The 19,368-nt window shown below is 34.8% G+C and overlaps 1 protein-coding gene across 6 annotated transcripts in view; it reads right to left on the bottom strand.

The window, feature by feature from the left end:
- Positions 1–558: 558 nt before the first annotated feature.
- The window catches only part of LOC105834144 (lachesin), a 171,609-nt gene continuing 152,799 nt past the window's right edge, over positions 559–19,368 (bottom strand). For 2 of the 6 annotated variants that reach the window (XM_028190565.2, XM_036288849.1), the window contains exons 6-11: positions 14,571–14,699; positions 10,425–10,562; positions 9,955–10,119; positions 9,080–9,148; positions 8,672–8,737; positions 559–2,882 (exon numbers count right to left, since the gene is read on the bottom strand). In XM_028190565.2, the coding sequence (XP_028046366.1) occupies positions 2,722–2,882; positions 8,672–8,737; positions 9,080–9,148; positions 9,955–10,119; positions 10,425–10,562; positions 14,571–14,699 (728 nt within the window). In that variant the 3' untranslated portion in view covers positions 559–2,721. Of the gene's footprint in view, positions 2,883–8,273; positions 8,738–9,079; positions 9,149–9,954; positions 10,120–10,424; positions 10,563–14,570; positions 14,700–19,368 lie in introns of those variants that run through there. The other 4 variants (XM_036288850.1, XM_012676413.3, XM_036288851.1 and 1 more) reach the window with 4 other exon arrangements.

The raw sequence follows: 19,368 nt of genomic DNA, 5'->3' as shown, positions 1-19,368 counted from the left end.
TGAAATAATATTTGGAATAGATTTTGTGTGTATATATATATATATATATATATATATATATATAATTTATTCCAAATATTATCTTTAAGCAATTAAATCAAATAATCGACATAAGAGAATTCATTAATCACTTATATTAATATATTAACTGTAACTTTAACATGCTTTTTAATTTCAATAAATACTGTCTATTTAATACATATTTTAAATTAATAGTATCTACATTATAATATTTAAAACATGTTCAAATTTGTTTTCTTCAAAATTACAATATAATTATTTAAAAATTAAATTATATAAATTAGAAAAAATTCACACATATATATAAATAATTAATGACACTTACCTCTTTCTTTCTTTTGCAAAGCGCATTTCTTGTTTCTTCCAATCTTCTCTGAAGAAAATACAGGAACATATAATTAAAAAAATCAAATCTGCAAAGTAAATAAAACATGTTAATAAAATTGTAACAAAATTATTGTAAAAAATAATACCTAAATGGAATAATTAAATATTTGATTTATTGCAAGGATGTTTATTAATAAACAATGCGTGCAATAATGGCAGTCATGTACTCGATTTATTAAGATATACAGGCCGACAGTTCCACTATCTATATCTAATCGGTTTGCGGGTCATCTGATTCGATGCACCGGTACATAAAAATCGTTTGACATAGTGAAATCGTCGGACATGATACATTAATAACATTATCATAACTTAATTTGAAATATAGCTACGATCGCTGCAGCCTCATTGGTATTCTACTGAACGACGTTATCGTTACGAATACCGCCGTATCATCTCAAAACAATATATAATATTCACAACACTCGCCTTCTACACTCGGTTTAACAAGCGCAGCCTCGAGTCATCCTTTCAAAGACGACGATCCAGACTGATCACAGCACAACATATCTACAATATTTACAGAATTAACAGGGAAAGGCGCATAACATGTCACATCCATTTCGCCTGAGGTCGAACGACATGATGGCAATTCATGGTATGATCAGGTACAACGTAAGAGGAGATTCAAAGTGATTGAAGCGTCGCAGAGCATTCCCTACATATGAATGCCTTATAATAGCCACACATTCGCGTCACGCGATGGACAAAATAAAGTGAAAATAAGAATTTGCGCGAATATAAGAATCCGCTTTCGGAGATGCCAATCAATTTCTGAAGACAGCGATTTGAGAACAAGATAGATATTTATACGAGTATGCCCTACATTCTACATTAATCGTAGCAAAAGTACGCGTTGCACCTTTCTAGATTGTTACCGTTTCTGATGACCGCGATTGCATAACCGCGATGGAAACCGTACTTCGCTCCATCGAAATGTCATAATCGCGCAAAAAGAAGCCACGAAGCTCTCTGCGTCACCGTCGTCGATGATTCGAGGCTACTTGATGTCTAGCGTTAATTCTTTCCCCGGGACACACATACTGGGCGCGAACTTACAGACTTTCATCGAACTCCATTAGCAATCGCACCACGCGAAACACATGTGGGACCATGCATTCGAATTATACTTGCACTCCTTATCAGTCGAACAGCTAATTACGAGATTACCGAGCGATGCGTCTCGACACAACTACGATCCGTACGTATGTGTATATATCTATATATATCTATATTTATATTTTTTTACCGGTTTATTTATATACGTATATGTATATTTACTGAATACAGTTCCCTTGTCTTTCTCGTGATATGATAAAAATGTGTACGTAACATAAAAAAAAATGATGAAAAAGTACGTCAATGTTCATCCATTTTTTTTTAAAAGAAACTATTAATTAGCGCCTAATGGTTATTGAACGGTTTAGCGGATTACGGCAAATATACATGACGTTTCACTTTACGTATCGGAATCCGATGAAGATGAGTGAAAAATATATCGGAAGCAATAGTTACGGATGGTCGAGCGGCGTTCGGAGAACGTTACATTAATACGTGGTTAATCGTGAGATATTTTTAGGAGCCGTGTGTTACGAGGAAAATGTTATGAAGGTCATACAAGAATGAATCCGAGTAGATTTAGGTTGCGTCCGAATTATCAAGTTATATTTCGCTAATCTAACACTCCAATTAGTAGAAAAGAAGAGATGGACATGAGCGCGCCGACCGAGGATCCTCGAGATGTCCCGAATTTCTGGAGTCCTGGTTTCCTCGTCGCGGACTAAGTGTATTCCCAATCCCCGAAGCTATTCAGCGCGGGATCACGCGGTAGAAGGACATCGCGGGTGACGGCTCTCTCTCAATGTACGCGCCGCAGCATTTCTCCTTGACGTTTCCGTTCAGGAGAGAAATCGTCGAGACAGTCGCGAAACGCGAAAAGCTTGTCCGTACATAGGGAAACCGAGTCGTGCTATTTTCGCACAAGCGCCGATCAGTCGAGAAAGCCTAAACGTAACTTCGTACTCACCGTATATATACTTACACGACATATTATATATATATTCATATATTTATATATTCATATATATATATTTATATATTATATATATCTTCTTTGCGCTTTTTTTCTCTCTGTATAAGTTTACTTTTAGTATGAAAATAATTTCAAGCGCGGCCCGTTTCGTCGCACTCGTCTGTCACTTGCTCGGAGACGGCGCACTGTAAACCGGTAACCGTACGCGCACCGGCTGTTTCCGGCCTGGTTGCCCACCAATAAACACTAGAACTGGAAGCCCCGTTCCTGCGACGTAAGAATCACCTTCGGATAACCGGTATCAGCAATGACAGGAGGCTCGAAGAGAGTAGAAGGACGAGCGGCACATGATGGGACACGCCCGGGCTCTGGACGTCTGGCAGTTCACCTGGTGGCCTCATCGACGCCGGGCCATAATCTGGAAAGAGATCCCTACTGTGGTCTGGAAACAGATAAAAGTACGCTGTTCCAGGAGAATAGGACAATTATGCGGACATAACAAAAGGACCATTCTCTTTTTAGAATATAATTTCTAATTCATTCGCAAAAAGAAGAGCTATGGGGAAAAAGAAAAGTAGAACAAAAAGTAGAAAAGAATATGAGACTTCACTGGGAATGAGATATGAGATGTTATGCTTTTTTTAATCAGTCCTAGAATATATCGGTCATCAAACTGAGAACAATCGACATACATGCAATCATGGATCCCCAGATGACATTATAAATTTAACGTTTGCATAAATTAAAAATAATTTTTCAAAAAATATAAATACAAATGCTGGGAATTGTTTTATGTATTTTAAGAGTAATAAATAAATAAATAAATAAATATATATATATATCCATGAGAAATCGAAAAAATTCATTTCATATATAAGCAACTCAATTCCACTTTTATTTTGTATTTTTCTATTTTTTTAAATTAAATTATAATTAATTTATTATTCTTCATGAGGTCAATATATAAGCTCAATTAAGTTAAATGTTTAAAAACATTTAAAATCTTTTTAAGATTAGACATTATTCTCCGCAAAATGTGCCGTAAAAGTTGTAAAATTTAAGAACGGATAAAAGATTTTCAACGAATGCATGTATTTAATGAATCTAGTCAATGTAATTGCTCCTATTTTAATATGTCATAAAATTCATTTACGTGTCTCTAACAATAATATTTTTGTTATATAAATATATTATACAGCAAATTATTCGTTATGTAACGGAATAAATAAAAGATTGAATAAGAAAAAAATGCGAGCAGATGTTCACAAGCAAGTCTGATCAAACACGAAGAAAAATAATAGAAATTTTACTAAGGTTTTGCGACAATTTTATATTTATTACTTATTTATTTCGTAATATTTTATATTTATCTTTTTTTATAAAATTTAGATAAATACAGAATACTACAATACGATTGATACAAATACTAAAAGAAAAGTAGATACTTCAGCAGCATTGTTCTTTTCATGTATAAATCAAGCTGTAGACTTTTTTTGCGAATTTAGTTAACAAGTTTTTAAAAATTTAATCGATTAATTTATATGCAGCCAATTATAAACCGTTTTAAAATATTCGATACAAATTTCTTCGATATAATGTATTTTGCAATAGACCAACAAAATGGAAATAGACATTTAATCAATATGCAATAGTTGTAACGATTTTAAACCTGTCCATCAACTCCCTTTAAGTAATACGGATTCAAGTAATACGTACCAATTTTATCATTTTGTATTTATAGAAAGGAAATCTTTATTACTAAACTTCATGTTATTAATAAAATTGTCTTAATATAATACTTATAATATATGTTATTTATATATAAAATTAAACTTCTTATTAATAAATATATAGAATTTGTATATATATCCCCAGAAATCAAATTTTACTTTTTTATGAACCTGAATTCTGTAAAAATAATTTGGACAATATATTCTACCCAATAGTATTGGTTACGATATTGCATGTGACATAAATATAATCTTATATAATAAAGAAAGGTCGTGCGCTGCTGATAGCAAAGGAGCAAAGGGAGTTTATTCATCGGCCGAGAAGTAATATTCTTTTGCTCTGGTCAATGGGGTTAGCCGCAGGGCAGACGGCCATCGGAATACCGTCCGCACTTTGTATCACCGACCGCGAACACCACCACCGTCGACACCGCGTTTTGGACAAACTTCTTGGTTGTATTTTCACGTAACGTGGCCCGCACTACCATCGCGCCGTTTGCCAGCTGCGCAGCGCCCGGAACAAATAGTTGGTAGCGCTTGAGAATACGCGAAAATCGTCAAGCTCGGCGGCTCATTTCCTCAGTGGCCTCATTCTCGGCGCGACCAAATACATGCACGTACGGTAACAAGCGGATACGGAAGATAAATACGAGGAGTTGTTGCGGATAATGCGAAATGAGGGGGGACAAAGAGAGGAGAGAGTCAGGGAGAGAACCGTGAGTCCCCCTTCGCTAGTGAGCGTCCGGGAATTAAATTCGAGCGAACTCTCAGTTCTACTGGAATTTCTGCGATGTTCAACTCGCGCAAATCCCTTTTTAACGAGATAAAACCCTCGGCGATGAGGAGCGGCCAGGCCCCCGAGAACGCAGGAAGGGTAAATTCATTTGAGATTAAATACATCCGACGTCTGTTAAATCGGCTCTTATCAGCCGTTACCATCAAAGAAACGCCGGATGAAATGTTACTGGATTAATTGCGACGCCGCAGTAATTTGCAGATGTGTCTTGTGAGCTTTTTCATTTGTTATGTGGCGAGAAGAGGGATGAGACACGAGTGAGATACGCAGCCAAGGGCTGCTACGCGAAGCGCGTCATGATATATTGTGCTTCCGGTGTTGAGCTCGTACACTTAAAGTCCTTAAACTTTAATAAGGTTGTTTAAAAAAATTTTTATGTTCTAGTGCGCAAAAAAGTATAATTTTAAACGTGATTTTACAAAGAATTATAGCTTTCTTCTCTAATATAATTTGGTAAATCATATTGAATAAAAATAAAGAAAAGTGAAAAGTCTTGATAAATAAAATTGTATCAAGCATAAATTAAGCTTAAATAGATTAAATTATAATTTACTAATAAAAAAATAAATCTATATATTAGTTCCCAAAAAACATATAAACAAATTATCGGTAATTTTATAAATATCTATTATATAAAGTAGATTGAATAGTATGCAAGCGTCAAAAACTTCAGAAAAAGCTCCATTTTATCCGATTAAACTCACATCTCACCGACAGTAACTTTTATTGATTGTCCGAACTTTGATAAATGAATTGAAGTCGAATCAACATCGCCACCTGTGGCACTAATGTATAGTCAGTAATGTTATAGAAACGAATATATCAATGACGGTAGGCCATACGTCAGAATGTACGATTATTGCAGCGATAAAACTTCATGACCTCGATTTACCTTAATGACTTCCACCCACGGTATTATCGAATAATCTAGAATCTATTCCCTTGTAACAAGTTGCATTTATTAACAACAGTACTATCTGGATAAAACAAAACTTTTACTCGTTCCATTAGTTTCACTTTCAAACCGTTCGTTCATCAAAATTTTAAAACTAGGTCATATTGACGAAATTATTATTATAACATCTCTTTTGTGTGTGTGTGTGTGTGTGTGTATGTGTGTGTGTGTGTGTGTGTGCTTAACAAATATTAAACAATATAACATTTGTGAAAAATAAAACTCTCTGGAGTTTTAATATAAAAGAAATATATTGATCATAAATCACAATAATAGACATTCTAGACATTCTATTTCAGATATTAATTACCAATTAATAAATAAATAATTTCTTTAATTATTATTATTATCATCTGTCTATCTCAAACATTCTAATAGAGTTAGAATTTGAGTAAATTATTTTTTCCGCGAAAGATTTTTTCATTTTTTAGTCAGCAGACATTTAGAACGCGTTTAGAACGTTATTATCAAAATTTGTTCTCTGCAAAAAGTCTGATGTAACGACTTGAGGAAAATGGCCTTTTTTTGCTTTTATCCTAGCACTGGCAGATAGTCGTCCCAAATGCAGGGCGTTTCTCGAGAGTAGTTCATCGCGCCCCTTGGCTTGCCCGCCAGAAACGAACGTCGAAACCGCACGTCCGTTCGGAAAAAGTTATTCCCACCTACCAGTAAAATCCACTGTACGTGACTTTCCGCATGGTCGGCGACAGACGAGCCATTTTCCAACACTTTAACAACATCTTTACTGGCGCTTTAGTCCGTACATTCTCTTACCATTGATTATATTTCAGTGGCTTGGAAATTGCTCGAAGGTATTCGAACTTCTGATTACTGTTACAACGAACGTTAAAATCGTTCAGTCACTTATCGAAGATACGTCAATAACTCTTACCGATTGATTTATCTGATTTTACTGATTCATAACGTAACAAAAATTATCTGCTGTACAAGTTCAATATTAAGATGTCAGATCTAATAGACATTTATGAGTTGTTGTTACTTATAATGAGTATAACCTATATACATTATAAAATAACATAACAAAATTTATATAAAAAAGAAAATATGTAAATATTTAAGATATTAAAAAGTTTTATTTCTGTTTTGGTTTTTCAAATACTTTAACCGTTTTGGTTAAATGGCGTTTAAAATATTAAAATATTTAAAGCTGAAATCTTTAACAACTTTAAATATTTAGTATTTTAAATATACTCTGTTAAAATTAAAACATTTTTAAGTATTCAAAACATAAAAATAAAATAATTTAGTATCTTAAAATTGAACTCTTGTATTTTTAATGTACTTATTTAAATAGATTATTTTTGGTAAAAAAATATATTATAATCAAATTTTCTTAATTATTGTAGCTAAGCAAGTTTTTGTTCTCAACAGTTAAATGACTTATAAATCTCAATCATTCTCTATGTAATTTATCAAATATATTATAACTATAATCGCACACAAGGCTAAATTCTTGAAGTCAATCGATTTTTAGAAAAGAGAAGAAAAAGATATAGAGCGAGAAAAAAATAACAGAGGAATTTGCCTCTCTCCATTTCCTCTTTTCCACTTCCTGATACCGGAGGCAGCAGACGGCCGCGGGTCAACGCAGCTCGTTTTTCATTAATTGAAAGTAAACTTCAGGAAGGCAGAGCTGGCCCGACGCTCGGGGGAATCTTTGAACAAAGTCATTCCAAGTGAGTTTTGAACTTGCATTCTGCCGCCAATCTCCGTCAGCTGGCTTGTATAATATAAGGATCTGTGAAGTGCTTGAAGTCGTTAACGCGCTAAGTTTACCTTTTGCGATAGAAATCGGAATCGATGAAAACACCGCGAGAAACGATCCGTGTAAACAGATTTAGACACTAAAACTTATATATGCTTAACTGTGACTATCATTGTTCGAAAAATACATCAAACTTTCGTAAAGTAGCAATCCTCTTCTGCATCCGTTTATCGATGCATGAAACATGATTGGATGCCTCGAGAAACACATCAACTATTATTGTGGTTGAAATTCGAAATCTGGGGATAGTAAACTTGTGAGCAGGATTTACACGAAAATGTTTCAAAGGACATCTTATAATCCCTTACAGCTTAACCCTAATCAATACAAGAGCATTTGTAGTGAAACACAACACGGGATATACGGATCATTTTGTACATACAGAGTTATGATAATATGATAAAATACTTTTGATAAAATACTTTATCAAAAGAAGACTAATAAATACTCAATATTTTGCAGTAAAAAGTTAATTGAACTCGGTAGATTTAGAATAAACAAATATTAGTCACTGATATGTTTTCTTTAAAATCAAACAAAAATTTTGTTAATAATTTAAATTTCCAGATATTTTATTTAGTGCAGATAGATTCGCAAAAAATTTCGTGTGATTATTGACTTTCGTTCAATGAGCTTAAGCAAACAGCCCGTTAATATATATTCTCACGTTCGATTTCACGACAGTGAAGGAATGACCGCAGAATCCTTCCCGGTCAATAAAAGGGGCCGAGTAACACGACGAAGTAATTCGCTCGCGGATAAAGTGGATCACCGAGCATTGCCAATTTAGTGGATTTCCTCTCTTAGGCTCTTTCTCCTCTCCCTCCCCTCCCTCGATCGTATAGCGTTGACGAGGTTTTAATTACGCTAATTACTCGAACGACATGGTGGTTCAGATGGAACGTGTATCGTCGTGGGAAATGCCTGGGCTCTACGCGGAGCGTTAAAATAGATATTTACTGACCTGGATTTCGCCATTCCTCGACCTCGTAGTCGTTAGGATGTAGTGATTTCTTGTTACTGTTTCTACCTAAAATGCATTACACAAAGGCGGTTTTACATTGGTGCTCTACGGTAGGCTGCTGCGAACGAGGAGTGGAAACGGATGGTTTTACTTAGGAATCGAGAAATAAATAAATGCCGGATTTCTCTCTCAGAGGCTTCGCTCGATCCTAAGTTAAAACGTTATTCTACCTAATTCGAGATCCACATTAGACACACTTCCAGCGGTTCAAGGTAACACTGCATTACCTTACCGCTCAATTTAGATCACGACGTATCTTTTTTTTTTATAGCTGCCCTATGTACTTATCATATATATAACAGATACAGACAAATTGAGGAATAATATCAATATAGAAGCTTTAATTACCATTCTTGTGCGCTGATGTTACATCGTATGGCTGCTGTGTCGTCGTTGTTGTCGACGGAGCTGGGATTTCTGCGTTAAGGTAAACAAGTGATATATTTTAACATTAAACTCGCGCGAGAGAATGCATAAGATTGCACTCAGGCTGATAAATGTAAACGATATTGAAGATGGACATAAATATGTTAAGTATCATTACAGCGTAGAAGTTTGAGATTTCACGATTACTCTTTACGAATCCGCGATGCTGAGACACGTTGGAGCGGTCTACAATTGTTTTCGTGTGGCTCGGTGGTTAAACTAAACAAAACTTCTCTTTCTACTCTACTATTAGCGTTGTCAAGAAAACACATTTCGAAGTTTCACCATGAAACCTCACAAACTTTCGAATCTTATTATGTTTATCTACTCTTGCTTTTGTACGTTATTCAAAATTGAGATTTTCGCAAACTGCAATTGCTACATCAATTTTGTGTTTAGTAATAATATAAAATCCTCGATAAGACTGCGCTTTCGACAATTGCAATATATCTGATAATTATGTTCGATACAAATTTAATGAGCAATTACGATTAATGCCCGTAAGAGAAGTATACTCAATCTCGTCTATTGCTCGTTAACGGCGAGAGCTCAAATATCTTTAAGTAACTGACTATTGGAAACCAATTATTTCACCATTAGCGTCCAGACGTCGACTTCGAATAATCGATCCTAAATACACCACAACGTGATATCACTTTGCTCGATACTTTTTAATGCGCGACACTAAACGATTTCATGGTGCGGGGATATATCTTTATTGAATTTTACTTTATTTTTACTGTTATCGCGCATCAGATATATATCAGTAACCATATTATTGTCGTCGTATGACTTACCATCTAGCTTGATGACACCGTCCGTCCCGCCAAGAGAATTTTGTGCAATGCATTTATACGAACCAAAATCTTTCGGGCCAACGTTCCTTATTTTTAGTATCATGTACCTGTTGTAACCACTGTCGGTGGCTACCGCCTCGTACTTGTCGCCTGAAACAGAATTGCCTGTGCAAATAAAACCAGGTTCTTCGGCTTCTATTTAAAATAAAATAGTAAAATTAAAATAATAATAAAAAGAGAGATTTTAATTATATATAAGTGTTACTTTTAATTATGCAGCATTAACATTTTTCATACCGGTTTGTTCAAATGGTCTTTTATTTAGATTCTAATAAAAAATTGTATTCATAAAAATACTATTTTATGATTTATACAGTTTATAAATAAAGAAAGGGAGACTATAATATTCAAAAGTTTAGCAATGATAAATGGAACGATTCATTCAGATTCATTCAGATTCTTAAAATTACCAGAGACTATCATGTCGCCGCGTTCGGTTGTCCAGTAATTTATTGAATTTGGATAAGCTTCTGTGTGACACTCAAGAACAACGTCTTGTCCAATATATGCTCCTTCCAATTGATTTGGTATAGAGAGCATGGGTGGAACTGTAAAATAGGAATAATATTCATCATGAATTATGTATATATACTTTCCAGTATAGCTAGGAACGATGGAACGCAATGAATAAATTTGCATTAATATATAAGACAAAAGTAATTATGGGGTGAAGGGGGGAGAGGTACGTAAAAATATTTCAAGTTCAAACTGATTATAATAACTGAATTAACTAACATATTTGTACAGCCTTATATACGTTTTTTACATAATTGTGTATTGCGCATGTTTGTAATGCAAGATAATGTTACAAGTAATAAAAAAAAAACATTACTTTATTTGAGATTAGGTTAATCTAGTAATCTAAAGCTTGTTAAATTACAATCGAGAATCATTAAAATGTATAGAACGCTTGTATAAATATACTTTTCAAATACCTTTTCCTCTCTAAGTTACTAGCCGTTTTTTGATATCCAAAAATTCAGTGAAACCTTACAAAAATACATGGTCAACACGCAGTATTACATGTAGCTACACACACGCGCGCACACACACACCACACACACACACACACGCGCGCGCGCGCGCGCGGTCTTTTCATCTTTAGAGGATATCATACTTTAAACATAGTGTCCAAAAATAAACGATTGCATGTCGTTGCATGCAATATAGAGTGCACGCTGGCTTCATCAAAAAATTTTCTACTAGAAAAAAAAATTGCAAAAAGAGATTCTTCTTTTCTGCGTACTTACTCTTTTGTTTCGGAAAAATGTTTCTCTATCAATTAGTTGCAAACTGCCAATTTATAAGTATTATAAGTATTGCTGTATGATTTGTTATTAAAAAAAAGTAAATTATATATAGTCTACAAATTTCTAATAAAAGATAAATATGTTTTATATTATCTGATTGAATTCCCTTACAAGTAAAATTCTCGTTAAATGATCAATCACGTAAGAAATTCATATCTTTTTATTAGAGTAATTTATTATTTTGTTAGTCAGGTTTTATATAGTTTTATATAGTTTGTTATAAGTACACAGAAAAAAAGTAATATATCCAATAAGATATATAAGATATACTCTGCTGCCAACTACAGAGATACTCAATACAATAATATATGCTATTGCAGTACCTGCATTGTACTTGCATTGTACACTCAACATTGTACTTGCATTAACAGTAAATATTATTGTATTTAGTATTTTATGTAGTTGGCAGGTCGCAATTGTGTATGTTATTGGCTATATTATTTTTTTTCTGTGTAAGTAACTTTATTTTACAAAAACATTGATATTGCTGTTTCGTAAATGCGTGAGTATTCTTTTTTGATCGATATTGATATTTCAATATATGGGTAAAGTCGCGTGTCATAGTTTCATCTTTTACGGACGGACATAAATCGCGATTTACTGGTACAGAGTGCACTTTCAACAAAGTTACACAGGATAGTTTTTTTTCTATCCCTTTTTTTAACCATTTGCAGAGCTATCAATAAAACTGTTGACGATTAACGAGATTACAATTTCATAATATTCAATACATAATTAAAAAATATAATTTGTGCTTTCGGAACTTTTTATTGACGCTGACACGTCTAAAAATTTGATTTGCAAGACTGTAACATTTAATATTTAATAAAAAGCTCTAATCTAACGAAAGAATATATTATTTTTATACATGTCTGAGTCACTATTGACAATTAATATTAGCTTTATATTTTAATTTATGTAAAAATAAATTCTAAAAAAAATTACTTTTCTTTATAATTAACTATCGCTGGAGTAAACTTAATCTTTATATAAATTGCACTATAATTGTGCACAATCCACGATAATAAGGGCATCTATGACGTGCTAAAGATAAAGTCGCTGAAGAAGTTGTTAGGCGATATATTTCTGTGATACACGACCGGTATTAATTCACGCCACGAGTTAGTAATACTCGTGCGTTTATCATGCACCACGCACCGTCAGCAAGTCAACATCCGGGAGAATATAGTACAATATGCCATATAATATCGTCGAAAAATCCAAAGAAAAAATACTACGCCACGTGGGCCACGTGTAAGTGGTAAAATAGTTGACCCTCGTAGGAAATCGCTGTTCAAAGCTTAAATTTTTCAGATAATTATTAATATTTGTGCTTGCCTGTAGGAAGAAAGAATCATAGAACCGAGAAACTAATGTGCCAGAAAAGGTGCAGAGAGGCGTTTCGCACTCAAAAACTAAGTAGAATCTGGAAATTGTCGTTAGATAGGCGACGGGGTTAAAATGGCTGCGCGGGGAGGAACGGACGTATATCGACCATATCTGGGTCAAATAGCCGCCCATAAATCGGTGGCTAAATGAGACGTTGAAAACTGACTTAATGCATGGTGCATCGCATGAGAATGTTTCTACGGATGAAGAATGCTTCACTCTTCATCGAATCGTAACGATATTCGTCAAATATGATCAGTTAGCTCATCCTGTTTCTACATAAATAAATGTATTTATCTTTATAATTATCGATATTCCCTCTCAAATGTTCACAATGCGATGTAAAATACTACAATTTAAATTATATATTAACGCGTGACTCAAATTTGCGTTACAAATTTTCTGCCTTGTAATTGTTTGGCGCAAACGAATACTACATGTAATATATGTAATCAATGTTCAAAAAATATAAATTTTTAATCTAAGAAAAAACAAATCTCAAAAATATCTCTAATTAATAAATAGTATATCATAAACTGTTTTTCGAGTCTATACACATACAGAATAGAACGTAAAATATTACAAGGTATTTATAATACTACAAGGGTTGTTGGAAATTATAACCAACATGCAGTTGGCGTAACGTCGAGAGATTAATAAAAACTAGTTCACGAGCAACGATATTAGCGTAGTTCATATATCAAAGAAAAGTAGTGGCTTTATTTCATTTCTAACGTTTATGAACTACGTCGAGTTCATTAAAAGTATAATATATCCGACATCGTGCTTTACTGCTTCCAGCGACCAGCATTTACCAAGTTACGCGCGCCTCGCAATCGGGGAGGCATGATAAAAACGAGTTTCTCTCCATCATCCTTTCTTATCATCTTTTCTTGTACAGAAAAATACGCCAGTATCCATACGCGACAATAGTCGCTCCTTCCCAAGTTTTATCCTGTTCTTATCATAATACCAAAGTGCATAGTATTACGATGACATCGTAGTTTTCGCTAATGGCATATAGATACACGAAGGAATCAATAATGTCAGCGCCAAATCCAGTATTCAATAGTATAATATTGATGCAAAATCAATATAATCCTCACCGAATAAATCTCTAAAAATATGTGTATCCGATATTGAGATTTACATTGTAAATATAGTAAAATAAATAGAATCACGCGTGGCTTATATACACATATGTATGTGTGTATACATACGATATATATTTATGAGCTTAGGTAGAACTGTTTTTCACAAATTAATTAATTTTAAAGAGTTTATTATTATTAATAAGTTAAGAGAAAATATTATTTTAATTTTAATTTAAAAAATGTTCATAATTACGCATGTAGTTTATTTAAGTTTAATACATCAAAAAGTATTATAAAAATATACAACATTTAAAGTATGTATCAATCACAAACATTTTAATTTATGTTTGATCCAACACGATCCTGTGAAGTTTCGATTGGCTCAGTTTCGAGATACTCACGCTGGAAAATAATTCCCACAAACTTTTTCAATCAGAGAAATCAATATTAAAATCGCTGCCTTTGCGAACTATTGGTTTTATCTGAATTCGTTAGGTTAATGGGCATGGATGGGCTCGGATCCATCGCTTTACGAATATTTTGAAATGTTTCTTCGATCGGTATTTATAAATAAATACTAAATTATATAGAAAATTTTCCGATATTATATCGTTCTTTTTTTTAATTAGAAATTGTCGTGCGTGACTTTTGATTTTATTAACTGCATCCATTATTCATATTACGTTTATATGTACTAAATTTCAAGGAATGTTTATGCGCGTGATGGAAATTCTTTGATAACGTGGGAAAATTAGTAACTTACATTGCACACGTAGCGAGACGCGTTTGCTCACCGATGGCGGAACGCCGTTTGAAGCTATGCATAAATAAGCCCCCATGTGAAGACGGCTTATCTTCACGATATGCAGCACTTCGCCATCCACGACATTCACTGGAACATAAAATGTTCACATATATTAGTATGTAAACTGCGAAAGCTTTAGGGGGAAATGCGTTTAATATATCCTTTCAATATTTTAGATTTTTATTACGAACATAAAATGTTTGCAAATACATTTCTATATAAAAATATAGATTGTAAATTCTGCTATGAAATCTCTATAAGCAATTAATTAATAATCAAATTTTGAATTAAATGCTACTTTTTAATTAAAACGTGTTCTGCGTAAATAGCAGATCGCTGAAAAATCCTCATATCGTATTCTGCACAAAGTAATTATTGTATAACGTGTAATACAATTTGGCAAGCGTGGCTCGCAGTTGTAATTCTTCTCACGAATTAATAAGCGTAGCGTGTCATGATAATATCAGAATTATTCCGAAATGTATAGATATCGATAATGTCGACAAAGAAGACAGCATTCATCGGAGCGCGTAGGCCGTTGAAAGCGCGCGATGCGCATATGCGTCGAAACTTTTATTGCATGTTGTGTGACAAAGAGCACTTTGCGCCTTGCCGGAGAGCTATTTGCATCTACGCTGCATTCATTTCTGGTATGTTTGATATGACTGGCGCAGATGGCATAAAGCAGATAGCAGATAGATTAAACTCTACAAAGGCAAATTACGCCAGTAGGTCGTTACGAGAGCTGCTTAAACATTAAAGACAGTCGTGTACGGATAATCGCATTATTACCACCGATTCTGTTTGATGTAAATCTTATTGTTAGTGGCAATAATATTCAATACGTGAAAGCAAAACACGAGTGTAAATTCGATATTATTGGACAATAAATATTCAGACTGTTTGAAGTCAAATAATTGTTCTAATCGACAGAAAAATTGGGTCTGTTAACTTACTTATTATTTATTAGAACAATTGTTCGTCATTTTTTTTATTATTGTATAAAAAAGTTAATAGATTATTTTATTTTAACATTTGAGAAGTTGATAAGATTCTGATTAGTCTCGTAATGCCTGTCATAAACGATAATGCCGTACGTACATTACAGCTTGACGTATTATTTATCCTCATTTCGAGAGCGGTTACACAAATAACGCGTTGCGTGTGTGCGTATCGAACCAGAGCGGTGTGAAGCAGATTGTCATATTAGCAGAGAAACTGCTGTATTTGATGGAATGATCTATCGTGCTATCTCGTTGTCGCTGTTGCCTTAATAGATTGCACATGGCATACATGTTTTACCTGGATATAGAAATCACGTATTCAACGAATATTTCGCGTATTTTGATATTGCATCGATCGGATTATTTTTCACCATAAATATTATGCGAGTAATATGGCGCCATACGTTACATAATTTTAAATATAGAATTATTATTCGTATAATATGTAACAATTTGAAAAAATTAAAATATAAATTAAAAATTAAATTTAATTAATATAATTAATTTTACAATTTTAATGAAATGTTTTCAAGCTCCTATTGTTCACACTATACATCTTCGTCAGTACATCGCTTATATTTAAAATAATTAATAAAAGAAAGTGTGCTTTTTCTCGTTGCCATTCCGTTTAAACTGACATTTCAAGAAAAAATGCAAAAGAAATAACATATATCGCGATGGAAAACGCATTTCTTCAACTTTTTCTTGCAATAAGGTTGAAAGCATCGTGAGACGTGAGAAACTTTACGTCCATTTGACCGAACTGTATAGGAGCAATAAGGTGTTATAAAAATACACAAGATACCACATGTTCTGCGTAATGCTCTTAAACATATCATGCACTTTTAATCCACGTTTCTAAGAATATTTTACGCTTTTTCCTTTACATAATTTCACCATGATTTAATTAGCTTATTTCATATACATAAAATGTCATATAAAATACGCGCACTCACTATTATAGCGTTGTTATTATTATTAATGATTATTTATGCGTTTCTACGCGTTTTAATTACAAAATTTGCGCCAAACAAAAAATAAAAATTTATTAAATTTCGCCGTACAGCACAGCTGAAGATTTCGCTGCTGAAAGGGAACGCAACACACATATATATATATATATATATATATATGTGATGTGCAGCGATGAAAGCGGTGAAAGGGATAAAGTTGTTACCCGGCTAGCAGTGGGATGCGAGAGAGTGCTGAATCCTTGGTAGCCACCCCGTGCTACAAGCTGCGCGGCAAACCTATCTATTGTTCCATAAACAATGCAGAGTGCCGAGAGATTCTACTCGGCGGGTCGCACTTTCAGGGGGTTTTAATCAAGTAGTCCCGCAGGCCTTGTGTCGGAACTACTCGCTTACCGGTTTAGCGGAAACCTTTAAAACTTTCGGCTTAATGGGAAACCGCAATATGGCCGGGTGGAATTTCACGGCGGACGCGCCGCGGCAAGCGTGAACAAAAGAGAACGCGGACAATTATTATTTTCGGACATGCCTAAATTTTATCGTTTCCCCTGGTGCGATCGAAATGACTCAATTTAACTGCGGCGATCTCATTATTTCACGGTAGGGCGACGACCGATGCCAGTTAAGATTAGACTATACGCTATTATCATATCGCGTGAGCTCCCGTCATGTCATATTACATTATGAATAACGCCATTAATGGAGTTACCATCGGCTTGTGATTTTCTTCTAATTGTTTTTATACCTTTCAATCTATTTATAGATTTTTGCATTTTTCGTATTCCTCTCTGTACATGTTATGTATATTTGTGAGTGTTTTCAATTTCGTATTATTTATTTGCTTGTACAACATAAAGAAAATGATACGTTCAAAATGTTTAGATTGTCAAAAATATACAAAAGAAATTACAAACATCCTTTATCGCTAATAAGTATAAATTATTTGTCTAACATTCGTATAAGAGAGATAGAGAGAGAGATAGAGAGATAGAGAGGGGAGGGGGAGCGTCTGTCGCGTACAGATATGTACATATTACGTGAATATTACGTTCACATATTAAAGTTATAGACATGTACTTGATGTACGTGTCTATAATACTACGTGATATTGCCTGCGTCGACCTAGAAAGATCAGCGTTCTAGCTGTAACGTTATTAAACTTCAGCAAAATTGGCTCCCAATCATCGGACTTGATAAAGTTTCGCGTTGCGCGCGTACCGGCGAAAATGTTTCGAAATTTTCACGGGACATTACGCGTCTGCAAATGACGTCGGAATCTTTCGGGCCGCTCATCTGCCGTCGTTTTAAACTGCGGGCGAATGTGCGTAGAGTGGCGGCGCGCGCACGAAAGTACGTCGAAATAAATTAGCGTCCATTCACGTCGATGCCGGGGCGTGCTTTGCATAACGTTTCCCGCGGCGTATTCTCGGCGGCGTTAAAAAAATAAGCGAACAGCTTACACGAAGACGAAGTGGAGGGTTGGCCACCTATTTGGGAATTAGTACGTGATGTATTCCGGCCCATAAGCGAAAGATGGGTCGCAGATATTTCATCCCGTTCCCTTTTCTTCGTAGCCTTAAGTGCCCTTTTTCGCGTTATAACCGTGAGATAACCCGGGTACATTCATTCCCAAGCGAAATCCTCGGCCAACGATTATTGCTGCTAATGTATCCGCGAATGTTAGACGTAAGTGATTCTCATGTATTTATTGCACCAGCCGCGAAAATGTTTTACACAGACGCGTTAACAGTGACATATTATGACATATAAGAGTAATTGTATGAATTATATAAAATATTGAAAAGAAAATAGAATGCTCGATACTTTTATCCTTCAAATCTACGTCTGTCAATATTCAGTAAAATAATTAAAGTAAAATATATTTTTTATCTTATTTAAGTCGCGTTTTTTTTCTGTAAAAAATAAAAAAAATGCACTTCATTTAAATACCTGGAATTTCCAATACACAAAGCACGAACACTAGAATAGCTCACATGTAACAATCTACATGCACATACATGTGGTATATGCAAGAGCTACAAATATTTGGTCACATTTTCTAGTAACTATTTGTACAAGCTTTATGGTTGTAAAAAGATATAAATGTTCACAGACAAATTACATGAATAGTTACGATAAACGCGTACGATGAGAAATGAAATAAAATGAAATGAAATCGTTTGTTACTACGGTACGGACTTCAGGGAACATCAACGATCGATTGTCATGGACGCTTGACGTCACGAGGCTTGAAAGACAAATTACGTTTGCAGTGCAGCATTGCGTAAAGCGGATGAAAGACGGGGCTATTATATTCCAGTTTCCAGCGAGAAATTTCTCAGATAATATTGACTCCATGCTGAACGCTGACTTTACCAGCGGTTTGGAAGGCACAAAGGAACCTCAAACGGTAACGAGAAAACGTAACGTGCCTCTTCACCGCAAGCATTGGCGCACCACCAGACATCGGGGCCGGTTCGATACCAGTTCGAGCCGTTCCGTGTAGGTGTGGTTCTCCTTGGTGTAGAACCGGGTGAGCGATGGGCGTGTGTGAGCGCGAAATGAGTGCGAGAGTATAGCCGACTTTGCGCCGTGCTTTATACCCGATGCACATCGACTCCTATTCTCCTGTACGTTCGTCTCCCTGGCACAGCGGCGGGAAGCTCAGCTCGTTGTCGGTTTCGATTTTCCAGTCGCGTCGCGTTATGTCGGCCTCGCGTCGACAAGCCGTGGTCGCATTAACGTGGGAGGTCTTGCCAGGACTCGTGAGAGTATCGGTGA

Source organism: Monomorium pharaonis, chromosome 6, assembly GCF_013373865.1.
Source record: "Monomorium pharaonis isolate MP-MQ-018 chromosome 6, ASM1337386v2, whole genome shotgun sequence".
In the NCBI taxonomy this organism is placed as follows: Eukaryota; Metazoa; Arthropoda; class Insecta; order Hymenoptera; family Formicidae; genus Monomorium; species Monomorium pharaonis.
This window is presented reverse-complemented; position numbering and strand designations above follow the sequence as displayed.